The 13,542-nt window shown below is 29.1% G+C and overlaps 1 protein-coding gene across 1 annotated transcript in view; it reads right to left on the bottom strand.

Annotated features, from left to right (window-relative positions):
- The window catches only part of LOC119685785, a gene marked incomplete at its 5' end in the record, with an annotated part of 88,351 nt that extends 75,135 nt beyond the window's left edge, over positions 1–13,216 (bottom strand). Inside the window, 1 exon segment of the mRNA XM_038100166.1 lies at positions 12,561–13,216. Within this exon segment, the coding sequence (XP_037956094.1) occupies positions 12,561–13,216 (656 nt within the window).
- Positions 13,217–13,542: the final 326 nt, after the last annotated feature.

Here is a 13,542-nt window from a genome sequence, read left to right as displayed (position 1 = left end):
ATTCTGAAAATGGACTTGCAAGATTTTCCGAAAAACACTGACAGTGGTGACATTTAAATAGCATTATTAGATGTGTTGTAATGTAATGTGTTGTTGTTGTGATTTGAGTTATTGCGCACTTTTACTCTTTTGTGATTGGGGGCTTATCCCTGCCCCATACTAAACTTTAACTAGAATCATTATCATTTATTTATCTTCTAACTAATGACGGATCATAGATCAGCATATCATCCTGTGCGTTCTGAGGTTGACTTAGGGCTTGTGGTTTGTTAGGGCGGGGTTGGGCAACGTATCAACTTTTGTGAATAATTTTAGGGTTATTATATATAATAAACAAAAGAAGAGTTCTATACTTGAAAATATTTGATTTGACACATTACTATCGACAAGATTTATATTATTCATCAATTTATTTTCCTTTAATGATAATATATAAATTTCTTTTTCTTGTACGATTTGTCAGGATGTCCCCTCGATAATCATTAAGTTTCATTATTGCGTGTAATGGCAAACTTTTTTGTTCAATGTTTATTTTAAGGTGCCCGAACAGTTAGTTGTAGTAGTTGAGGGAGAATATACGCCCGAATGGAGATAAAAGCAAAAGTTATATATATGAATTCTCGTTAATTATCAAATATTTTAGATACGATGCATTATTTTGGTGAAATAAACAATGCTTCAAAATACATTGTTTCATCAATATACGGTGTTTGTTCTTATGATAGTTAACAAAGCCCACTATAAAAGTGGGCTTTACTATACTATACTGTAAACTATACAACTTTACTGTATAAGACGGTTCATATTTTGGAACAGTAAGATTTCTTAGAAATGAAAATATTTAATTAAATTAAAATAAAAACTATTAAAACTGCCCAGTTTCAATCTAACTGTGTGTTTAGATCTTATACATTAATCTTAATACATTAAGTTTTAAGATAGGCTTCTATTTTTTAATAGTCAGTTCTGATGTTATAGAAATATGTATTTAGAAATAATACTGAATTCTAAACAATCGTGTGAAAATATTCGTTAGCATTAGTGTAGTATTCTGGCTAATTTATTAAAATATTTCAAAATAAATTATTATTATGAAAAGAGATAGATTTGCGACATTAAGGCCTATTATTTACGCTGCATGGAGTTAAAGTTGGTGTCATTTTCTGATTTAATGTTAGTATTTATCCTTTTTCTTGCTGTTGAAATATATTTACCCAGGAAATTTCGGATGAAATGTAATCACTTATAAGTTTGTTTTTTTTATGTTTTATTGAAGGATATCTTCCTAGCATATGCTTTGAAGCATATGCTTTGCAAAAACTAAAAATTTTATTTAAAACATTTTTTAGTTTTTTCGGTTGACAATTGAAGGTACTGTGTACTTCTATCGTATCTACTTAGCAATTTGAATTATGATAAATCTGTTAGGTTGTCCTCGCCTTTATAAATGCTTCTGCCTTGTGCTAGTTCGACCTTCTGCTACTCACTATTACGAGAAATTGTAGATTCAAAATGGCTTTTTTTTAGTTAATTGAGTAGAATTCGTTGCTCTCTCCACTTCAACTAACACATAACTAATTATATTGTCCTAATATAGTCTTTTTTGTTCTCCTTCTTTCCTAATAAGTAGGAAAATATTACACTTTTTTAGGACATAAAGAGATTCTGGGCTTATAAATAAGAGTACTGTGTTTCTCCTTGTAGGTTTTTCTAACATTTTTCCGTTTCATGTTAATATTCCAGAAACTCCAGAAAAACAGATTTCCATTGATTGAAAATATAAAAAAAGAAAAAAAAACATATAGGTATACATGAGTTATACAATTTTTTTAATAATTTTTTTTTTATTTTCTGAGTCAAAGTAAATATTTCTTTAGTGTAAAGTGTATTTCGGATTGCTTTTGCGTTACAATGACTGACTGCAATGTTTGTTTAGAGGAAGCTGCTCCTATTTGTGCATTGCGATATATGTTGTAATTTTGTAATTTAGTTAAACTTTTTGATTTTTTTCAATTTTTATTTTTAATGTTTTTTGCACTGAATGCATTTAACTTAATTTATCTGTCAGTTTTATCTGTTACGAGTGTTTTCAAGCATTTTAACCGCTTGATTGAACTAAACAGGCTGATGCAGTGGGCGTATACACTTAGTCATTCTATAGATACTCAGATACAATCTTCATTTTTAAGCTTTCATAAAATTGTAGATTTTTTTTCGTAAATAAAACTTAACACAAAAGGCCATTTTGCTATTTGCCACAGCTGAGACTGTCCATACGCCAAAAGGTTTGTGTTAAGCGATTTTTTTGCTACTCATAAATTGCATTGGTGATTCTGACCAAATGCTGTTCACAAATGTTAAGTGTTGATTTTACTTTTGATTTCTTAATTCTAATTTGCAGTGAAGAAAATGAAATGAAATTTGTGTATTTTTCGAAAATCTGTTTAAAATGCATTAACACAAGTATGACTAACAAATGGAAAGACTTGAACATTTTTAAACAGAATCGAAGAGCACAGAACATAATGGAACTGCTTTGATGTGTTTGAAGTACGCAAACAAAGTAAACGAAAATGAGCATTTTAATCTAAGCAATTTTTACTAGGAATTCTTGACTGTAAAACTAAGACTTTATGACCCCAAAAGCGAAGGCTAAATGGCTCGTAGAGCTGCAGTGATTATGGTCTTTTAAATATGAACATAAATCAGAAATCTTCGCTGCTACACTGCAGCTGTGGAAGACGGACAGAAAAGCTTTTAAATCAAAAATAAAAGAGAAAATTGAAATCGAAGTATGAAACAAAGGCTGACATTGACATTGACCAATTGTAACAGTGCGTGTTGTTGTTGTGGTCGAGAAGAAACTGCATTATAGATTGTGGCAATCACAGGCCCAAATATCTTTCATTGTCGATCATATAACAACAATATAACTTAAAACAGCAATATGATCGACGAAGGTCATTCGATTCGATTGGAAGAAAGATAAAAATCAAAATTAAATAATAGGAAGAAGCTACTTTGTACCTAAAGTAGATACACGCAAATGAATGAAACGTAACACGTGATGGCTGTGGCTAAAACAACGCGTTAATATGAAGCAAAATATGGTAATAAGAAATAAATGGTCAAAAGGTAATTGAACCATGTTGGGATCAATGTAGTCTCAATGATACTTGAGGCTGTTAAAATTGAACTGCAATTTGCTTTGAGTTTCAAGACAAAATGAGAGCAGTGCTTTGAGGTCATTGCTTTTGAATTTTATTATTGAATTCAAAGAAATTCCTCATTGGAGTATTTGTAAATAATATAAAGTCTAATTGTTTTTCTGTTTTATTATTGAATGCATATAACTTTAAGGTTGAAATGGTACAACTTTTACAACATATGATATAGCAGATTATTTAATTTGAATTGTGGAATTTCGAACTAATGGCAACATTATAATTTATGTCCATTTAATTTAATTAAAGTATTTCAAGGAAAATATGTTGAAGATATAAATTACTGGGGAATAAAATAACACAGTAAAATATATTACTCAGAACATTAAAAAAAATATTAAATAATATTAGGTATCTTCGCTGTAAGTGAAGAGTTTTGAAGGTCTGTATAAAAATAACATAGTTCAATATAATAGTTGGGTATTTTTACATTTAAAACCATGAAATTCATTAAAATTGAAATATATATATGAAATATATATAGAAAATTTATTAAACTAAAATGAATATAATAAAAAAAACATTGCTATAATTTGAACTTCTTTTATATTCGAAAATAAAAGACAAATGTCTTTAAAAATTATATATTTTAATCAAATATTAACAAAATAATATAACTAAAAATTTAGTTTTAAAAAAAATATAAGCTAATATAATATGTTTATATGTACCAAATTTATTAAACATTTATTATTTTATGACTAACGATTTTAAATATTGTGTTTTCACAGAAATAAAAATAAGAAAAAATAAATAAATAATATAATAATTTTTATTTTATCAACATTTGGACTTTATTCTGAAATCATGACTGTCGTATTGATGATTTTAGACTAAAGTCTAAATAAATAAAAATTGTTTTAAAATAATTTTCTGTAGTTTATCAACTTTTATTTGCAACAATAATAAAAAACTGACCAATTAGCCTGTGAAAACACCATACTAAATTTATTAAGATAAAATTTATAAACATAAGTTTCAATGAAAATAATCTACAATTAAAACGTAAGCTAACAGTCCCTTTCCAATTAAAGAAATTAGTAAATCAGATGTATATGCTCGTTTCACATAATCCTAAAACAACAACACAATGATACATCAATGTTTCAACACATTAGGGTGTTCTATGTAGAATGATCGTTAGATTTTTAAAGACTATCTTCACCTATCCCACTATGAAATCCATCTAATCTAACAGCTATATTCTGCTGACAAAATAGCTTGCAAAAAAATTACAAGTTATAAACAAATGAAATGGGCGGATGATATACTCCGTATTTCACTTCACTCATGGGTGCCATCATTATTACTGTGTTTAAAGCTCTTTGATCTTCGACGCAGTATCAACTTGAAGCTCTAAAGTATTGATACAATTTGGCAAATGCGTATTCCGTAAAAACATTGTTTTTTCAAAGTGAAATCCCTTGTGGACAGTTATTTGGAGTGTTAAGTGTAGAGTGTTTCCTTAAGGTTCAGTTAGACGGTAGTTAACGTAAGATGTTAAGAAGAAACGAAATGAAAATTTCGCTTTAAGTTAAGGCGGTGTTAGACGGTAAGTAAGCAGCTGACTTTGTTTACATTGGAACATGCAAATGAAATATTTTCAAAAGTTCAAGTCGGTAGTTGAGTGTCCGCAAGTGTAGTGAAATTCTGTGTTATTTTTGTTGAAAGTGAAATAATTAACAATAGTTTAAGTAAATTATTAACAAATATGTATAATCAAAATGAATTGACTGTGCAAGCTTGTAATTTGTTTCTAAACATATTGCGCTTGTACAGCATGAGAAATCAAATGCGCAATAGAAGGTGGCGAGTTCGTCCTATTAATGTGGATCGTGCTCTACATGGCTATTACCGAAAAACGTTTTTAGCCATAAAAGAAAAAGATAACGAAGAATTTTTTAGTCATACACGGATGTCTAAAGAATTATATACTTTATTATTGAAGTTAATAGCTCCTTCTGCGACAAAATGTGGGCAGCAAATAAATGCTGATGAACGTTTATCACTTACTCTTTTGTAAGTTACATGTACTGTTTTATTAGTAATTTTAGTAAAAATAACACGAACATTTTTTAAAGGTATTTGGCACATGGGGTCCCTTTACAGAGTTTAGCATGGAGCTATAAATTGGGAAGAACTACAGTTAGAAACACCGTGTTGGAAATGTGTGATATTATTTGGCAACTACTATCACTAATATATTTAAGTGAACCTACAGAAGAGCAATATCGGCATATTGCATCAGATTTTTGGCAAACATGGAACATTCCTCGGGGATCAGGTTCCCAACTCCAACCGGTAGTTGCTTGTCCTCAAGTGTAGTGAATTTCTATGTTTCTATATATATTTTTTGTACGAATGTACTTTCAAAGTAAAACAAATAAAAACATTTTTAGTGAATTATTTTTATATATAACTAATGTTTTAATATTATTTATTATTATTAAATAAGTATTTCTCTTCAATATTTATTATACCATAAATTAAATTCTTTCTACTGATTATTGATCAATATATAAGATATTAATTATTGATATTATAAAATAAATAATATTAACTATTATAAAATACAATTACCTATTGTAAAAATGTTAATAAAATAAATTTATTAAAATATTTTCTGCTGATTATTTTTGCTATATAGAAATACAATCAATATTCAGCAATATTAATAAAATAATTATATAAAAAAATATAATAAAAAAAAAAAATTTATTAATAATCACATTCATAATCACAATATTTTTTCGTCTACTCTCGTTATAGTAAACATATTCCGCACATAATTGCAACGCATCCACCCTCATCAAGGTTTTGCGAGCAACTGAGCACAGTTTTTAAAATCGCTTAACGTCAAAACCTAATTGAATTTGATTTTTCTATAAGTTCGCCACATATGTTTATTTCGTTCCTATCAAATACACAGGTTTGGTTGTTTGTGCATTTCGCTTTGACTTAACTTCTTACGTTAACTACCGTCTAACTTCACCTTTAGTCATGTTGAAGAACTCAAAAATTGACAAAAGCAGATTTAGTGGTCATAATCTGCAGTGTAAAATTTGTAGTGTTGATTTATTTATGTGAACCAACTTAGAAATTGGATTTAGTGGTCCAGGATTGAAGAAACTTTATTGGTGTTTGCAGTCTGTAGTCTAAAATCTATACAGTTACGGTATTTATGTTAACCAACCTAAAATAAGATTTGTTTAGCTTTCGACTAATTCAGATTTGGTGGTCCAAGATTGAAGATATTTCAGGAATCTACAGACTGCAGTTTCAAATCAAGAGTGTTGTATTATTTATATTAACCAATTGAAAAATGAGATGCTTTCAACTTTTGACTAATTCGGACGCCTGAGTAACCAAATATAATATATAATAATAATATGCTCGTAATATATAATATCGATAGTAGAATTTAATTAATTTTAATGTTTCGGTGAATCAAAGATACGAGGAAGGAGCTATAGGTATAAAAACCCTTTTGCTCTATTAATTTTCATTGTGTAGTCATACTGAAGACAGTAGACGAAACATTGTTTTTAATTAGGATAACTGAAAAATGAAGTGTGATATTAAACTTGAAATCTTTTAAATTCTGGAGATGTCCTGTTAATTTAATATTTTTGTAGGAAAGCCATATTAATATACTTATATTTTAAGCAAGTTTTACAGAATCTGTAAAGTCATACATTCTTTATTCAATTTTTTGGGATTATTATATTAAAATTGATGGAAAAGAAAAACAATTGCTTTTATTTACAATATGTGAGATAAGAAAGGACTTTGAATTTGGTAGATGTACTGTTAGTTCGCTAGTTATGTAAAAAGTATACATTTGCAGAAAATTTTTGATTACATAATTAAATAAGAGATCAAAACTAGCTTAAGCGTTTTGTGGAAGGAAAATTTAATTTTCGGTGAGACAAAAGTATAAAATTGAATAAAAAATCTTAAATGCTGTCTACTTATGGTATATCGACTCCCCGAACTAACTATCTAAAAACTGTTTTACTATATTAATTAATAATAACTGGAAATACTTCTCATTATGAAACTAAAACATTTTTCACTTTAACTTCAAACATAACTCTTTAGCCTTTTTCATAACTTTTCCGCCTCAAATATCAGCAAATGAGCATACGGCATATTAAATCAAAAATGCAAAGAAAATGCTTTAAATTGCCCAGCTCACCTCAGGCAGCGGCAGCAGATAAACATAGACACTCACTTGACTGAGACTACTGAGACTGGACCTGGCTTTTTAATGGATTTAATGGCACTTGGTTGTTGTTGTAGCATTTATTATTGTTGTTGTTGGTGTGCACTTTTGCTGTTGGACTATTACGTTGATTTAGTGCGCGCAAGTGCAAGTATGTGTCACTTTCATTTGAAGAAACTGCAATTGAAAATGTCAAAAGAAAGTGGAAGTGCAAACATGGCCATAAAAAGTTAGCATTTGCTAGCCACATTTGCAGCCTGGTTCAGTACAACAACAGTGCCAACAAATATTTTTTATTTAATTTAGTTTTTCTCGTTGACACAAATCAACGCATTGTCAGTTTTAACATTTTAAGTGACAATGCAATAAGTTGTGAATTTAAGATTGGCAATTTAGAAAAACAAAAAAAGAAATGGCAAGAAATAAAATTATAAAAAATTTTTTAATAATAAACATAATTGTTATTATTTTGCAATTTGTTTAAAATTTGCACTTCAGCTAAACTTCAACTACGCTACGTAGTAAAGATACTTTCGATTTTGCCTCGAGCAGTTTTAAACGAACTGCACAAAATTGAAATGCACAGCAAATAGAAAAGCAATTTGAGCACTAAACGCTACTTAATGTTTGCATTCATAAAAATTAATAAATAATTTCAAAACATAATTGTAGTTTTTAAATACATATTTTCACCTTAAAACAACAAATTAGCATCGTTAATGGATATAGCATGAAGTATACTTCATTATGTTTGCCGCTGCACTTGCCACATGAATTGCATATACTGCGGCTGATTGCCGCATGATGCATGCAGCATTTCATGTGTATAATTTTAATGCAACAATATCGGCACAAACACGTATATGTATCTTCGCTAATGTATCTTAACTAAGCATGTATTTAGCTAAGTTGCTGCCTGCACAGTATTTAAAAGTGCATTGAAAACGCCTGCAAGTTGGCGCAAAGACGGACAAACGGGCGGACAGACAAAATCTAAATGCGATCGTTAATGTTTTTAATCACGACATCATCAATAAGTTAAAGAGTTATTTTCTTGTATTTTTTTTTATTTTTTTCATACTTTGGACATCAAGTATAAATGCACACTTATGCTGCTGCCACATGTTAATTTTTTAATAGCAATGCAATGTATTAGTAAGCAACTAAGCGTTTGAAGTTTTGGTTTTGAAGCTTTAGAGCAGAGAAAAGATTGCAACAACAACTGAAACAAATAAATATATTAATTAAAAAATAAAAGCGCTTTTTAACATTTTCATTTTTCACTTTAAATGTACATTTTTCATGTTGGTAACTACATTTCATTTTAGCATTGCCAACTGCCAAATGGAGAAAAATCTGTAAAATTATTAACCGAAACAACTTCAATTCAAAAACAATTCAATTTCATTGCCAATTCGCCTGATTGGCATCGGCATTAGCCGTTTTTCTTCTGCTGCCATATGAGGTTAAGTTGGGTTATCGTATTTTTAACACTTTTCTTTATTGTTTATAAGATATTTTTGATTTTTTTATAATAAAATTGAAATTTTTATAGACTTCAATTAGTGATAGAAAAGGTGATTAATAATTTTATAGTGAATAAAATCAACAAATTTAAGCAAGTACAAACGGAAAAATCATGTCTCATCGTTCTTGTATGAGACATGATTAAATTATATATATATATGAACAAGATAACAGCTCATAGTTACTATAATATTCGCAGCAATCTCATGTGAAAGATATTGATTTACTCATTTTTGAAAATTCAGTAATCCTCATTCTGAATATATTACATGAAATGTGATGGATTATGCATTGGCCTGGAAGAAATTCTATAATTATGTTATAATATATAACTTAATATATATTATTGTGGATTTAAATGAGATATACCATCTTTTGCGATCAGAGGCCTTAGTCTGCATTTAAAGTGTAGACAAATATTTATATATTGAGAAATTCGGTTCCAGAATGCATTTTGTCTTAGCTTGACATATACATTTTTAAAAGAAAAAAAAGACATATCCATTTCTTCTTCAATACAAAATATTTAAATATTATAAGTATGAAAAGTGCAGAATGTAAGCAATGATGATTTTTAATGACGTCATAGTTTTTATAAACAATGTTTCATTAAGTTATTTTTTTAAAACTATTGCATTGAACTTATTGAGATTAAATAGGAGTATCTAATGTTAATTTCAAGTTATGGGTTTAAATGATGTAAACATTATAATCCTAATTTATTAATTATTTTTTATATATAAAAGAAAACTGGTATGGTATGAAAAAAAAATGATATGAGTATTACAAAAGCATGTCAAACCTATACAGTTTTAGTATACTGTTTCTGACATTTTATGTAAAATTTTGATTGTTCACATTGTGTTCTCGAAGATCACTGAAGGTAGTGATTTTTTCCTGAAGGCAGTGTTTTTGATAGGTGTTGGACTTTATTTAGTGTGCTATTTATTCGTTTAGAGATTTTTAACAAAATTATAAAACAATACACTATATTTGGTAAATTATTGTTTGTTTTCGTTTACTGTTTACTGTTTAATATTTCATATTTATTTATTAATATTTATTCTAAATATGAAAATGATTAATGTTAAAACACGAACCATTTGAGAGCAAAATAGTTAAAAGAAATTTATACTCGGTCCATACTTGCCAAAAAACATATTTTTCATAATCTTATACTTTTTTATATCTGTATCAATTAACATATTGTGCTTTGTTTTATTATAAGTATACATTCTTCATCATATAAGTATATATATATAATATATAAGTATATACATGTGTATAAATCAAAGATATATTTCCATATGAAACAAACTGTTCGCAGCCAAGATGCACAGATTGCCACAATGACAACGGCTGCAACATTTTATGCAGCTAACATAAGGGAACTTATAACTAACTGTTCACATCATGTGTGCAACATTTGCTGCATTATGAATTGTGCAACATATGGGCTAAGAAGAGAAGAAAATAGGTCAACAAATCAAATTGGATTTCGCTGGTAAACTTATAATTTGCGGCACATTTAACTAAATTAGGCTTTAACTTTCTGTGGCATCAAGAAAATTAGGGACAACATTTTGGCATGTTGCACACATGAAAGACTAAAAGCAACAACAATTAATTCATTCCAGCTAATAAACAGGAAACTGCGTTTAACGGCACAACTGAAATGTAGCACTGTGGCGCGGCGGTACTATTAGTCAAAATAATCTGTCGTCCGCGCCATACGTCGTCTTCTAAATAAGAGTTTGAAGCGTTTTGAATAACAAAAAAAAACCAAAAAAAAATATAAATATTAAATATGAAAATATGAATTTGTGATAAAAAAGGCGCACATGTGCAACACCAAATGTGCAATGTCGTGCTCGGCGTGGGTTACTAAGCGACATATTTTATCATCATTAGGCACAGTTGCCGGATAATTTGGTTCTTTCCAACTTAAGTTTGAACTCAATTTTTTTTAAATAATAAATTCAAAATTTTTTGGAGCAAAATTTCTATAAATGAAAATTTATGCCGAATAAATGCAAAATGACTGAGGGCGGCTATTAAGCGCAATTTGGATAGTAGTTGAAAAATCATTTTTTACAGTGGAGGGAAATGAGTGCGGAAAAAGTAGTTTCAGTTGTAGTCGAAAAATATTTAAAAAATAGAAAATATTTTTAATGTAAAATAAAATAGACATGTTTAAAAATTTTGTAGTATTTTTTTTTTGTTTTTGTTTTTAATGAATAAATGAACTTTCCACACATATTTCCATGAAACAATAAAATACATAATTTTCACGAATTTTCTTTTAAGATAATTTTGTCGGCGGTTTTTCTTTCTTAAGGAAAATAAGCGGGAAAATATATTTGGCAAAATATAAAAATTCAAAAAGGTGGCGACACTCATTTGCAGTTTTGTTTTTGATTATATTTATTTTTTGTTTACTTTATGTTTATTATTATGGTTTTGTTAGCGGGTTTCGTTTTGAATTTCATCTTTTTTACAGATACAGAGTTGGCTGACACTTGGGGGTAATGCGCCCATAAAATACAAAAGTCTACGGTATTTGCGCACGCGCAGCTTTGGTGTGACTTAAGCGGATTTTATGTTGACTTTAAATACTTTAAGCAGACATGACATACTCCATATGGGCAGTTGGTTAATATGGCTTCACCCATATTGGCATGCGGGTTGAACATACATATTTGTATCGGCTCATATATTCCGAAGCAATATTATTTTATTTTCATTTCAGGAGCGAAGTTTTCTAAAAATTAGTGAAAAAATTTTTTTTTTTTGATTAGACATGTGAACGTACTTTAGCCTTATTATGTAGAAGTAATAATAGGAAACTGTTAAAGTTTATTTTGAAAAATATTTACTACTGCAAAAAAAATTTTTTTTCCGGTAATATGTAATGAAATATACATTATTTATAGATACGGAACACATAAGCATACAAGGAGGATTGTTTTTAGTCCGTGCAAATCATACAATTATGACAATATATTGACGAAACGTTTTTAACCCTTCACTCCGAACAAAAAAAGTAAAAAATAAAAATTAATTAAATCAATATAAAAAGTGTGGTGATAAAGAAAATATACAGGAAAATCATATTTAGTTGAAAAATCATTAGTATTAGAAAGTTATCAGTTACCAAATTGGTCACCAAACGAAGTTAGGAGTCTTATATTCCGTTACTCCACCCATAACTCATGCCTGCATTATCAATACATTTTCCATAATAAATGACAATATTCTATTATTATTATTAATACTATTTTATTTTTAATAATCAATACTATTTTAATATTTTATTATTATTTTCCGCTTTTTTTAAATAGAAGCTGAAACATTTGGAACATTATTCGGTCATCGGTCATGATGACTATATACATATATGAAAAAGGTTCCATTTTCTCTTCATTTTAGAATAATTTATTATTAACTGAATTTATATAAATGAGAAAAATTCATACGTAATATGACTGTTTCAAACGTAATATTGGAAAGGAGTTTTGAAAGAAGTATAAAATTCTCTTATTACTTTTATTTTCATTAATTTTAAAAGTAAAATTATTACTTACTTTGACTTTTTCCAAATACTCTTGCAATGCGAAATATGGATCTTCGCCATCCTCATCTGTCAAATCCAAGCTAAGCGCCAAATCCAAATTATCTAATGCTGCCAATTGAGTACTTGCATCTGACGCCAGTACTGATGCTGCTCCCGTTGTTGCTGTTGTTGTTGCAGCTGTTAAGTCAGTCGCTCGCTTGTCGCCATTTTGTATTCGGTTAGGCGCGTTACTTAAGAATGTCTTATCAGCTGTCATGGCTGGTGTGTTGCTTCCGTATTTGTTGAATTTATGCAGGTTGCCGTTGTTGTTGGCACAGAAACGTTCATTCGCAGCCAATGCTGGACTACGTCGTCGTGGCACTGTTGCACAACCAGTGCTGCCAACGACAGGCGATGCTGTTGCTGAAGGTGATGCATTTGGCGCATCATTGGTTTCGATTTGAAGTCGCGGAATATCAGCAATTTTATTTGCATTTACTGTTGGTGACTTAGCTGTTGCTGATGTAATTACTGTTGCAGTTGGTTTAGCACTTTTGCTGTTGCAGTTGGTTGCGCTGTCGCCATTGCTGATAATAGGCGCATGTTTATTTTGTGGGCTATTAATTGCACTTATTCTATTGCACTGGTTTTTGATCTTAATTGAGTTGTCATGATTTTGTATTTGTTCTGCAAGACAAAAAAAATTTGTTTTTTTGAATTGTGAAAATGTTTAAGATAAATAAAAAAATAATTTCTTAACATTTCAATACATAATAATGTTGATTTACGGCCACGCAAATGTCCCATTAACACGACTTTAATCGAAAATTAAAATAAAAAATGACCTCACTATAACTTTTTGCTTTAATTTTTTTACCAATAAACTTGTTGTGATTGTTGTCTAGGTTGCACAATTATTAACATTTATGGTTAATGTTGCTAGTAACAGATATTGCTACTAATATTGCAATTGCTAATATATTAGCAACATTACCTCATTTGGATTTCAAAAG

This window comes from Teleopsis dalmanni, chromosome 2 (assembly GCF_002237135.1).
Source record: "Teleopsis dalmanni isolate 2A chromosome 2, ASM223713v2, whole genome shotgun sequence".
Classification (NCBI taxonomy): Eukaryota; Metazoa; Arthropoda; class Insecta; order Diptera; family Diopsidae; genus Teleopsis; species Teleopsis dalmanni.
Note: the sequence above shows the minus strand (reverse complement) of the source record. Positions and strands in the feature narration are given on the sequence as shown.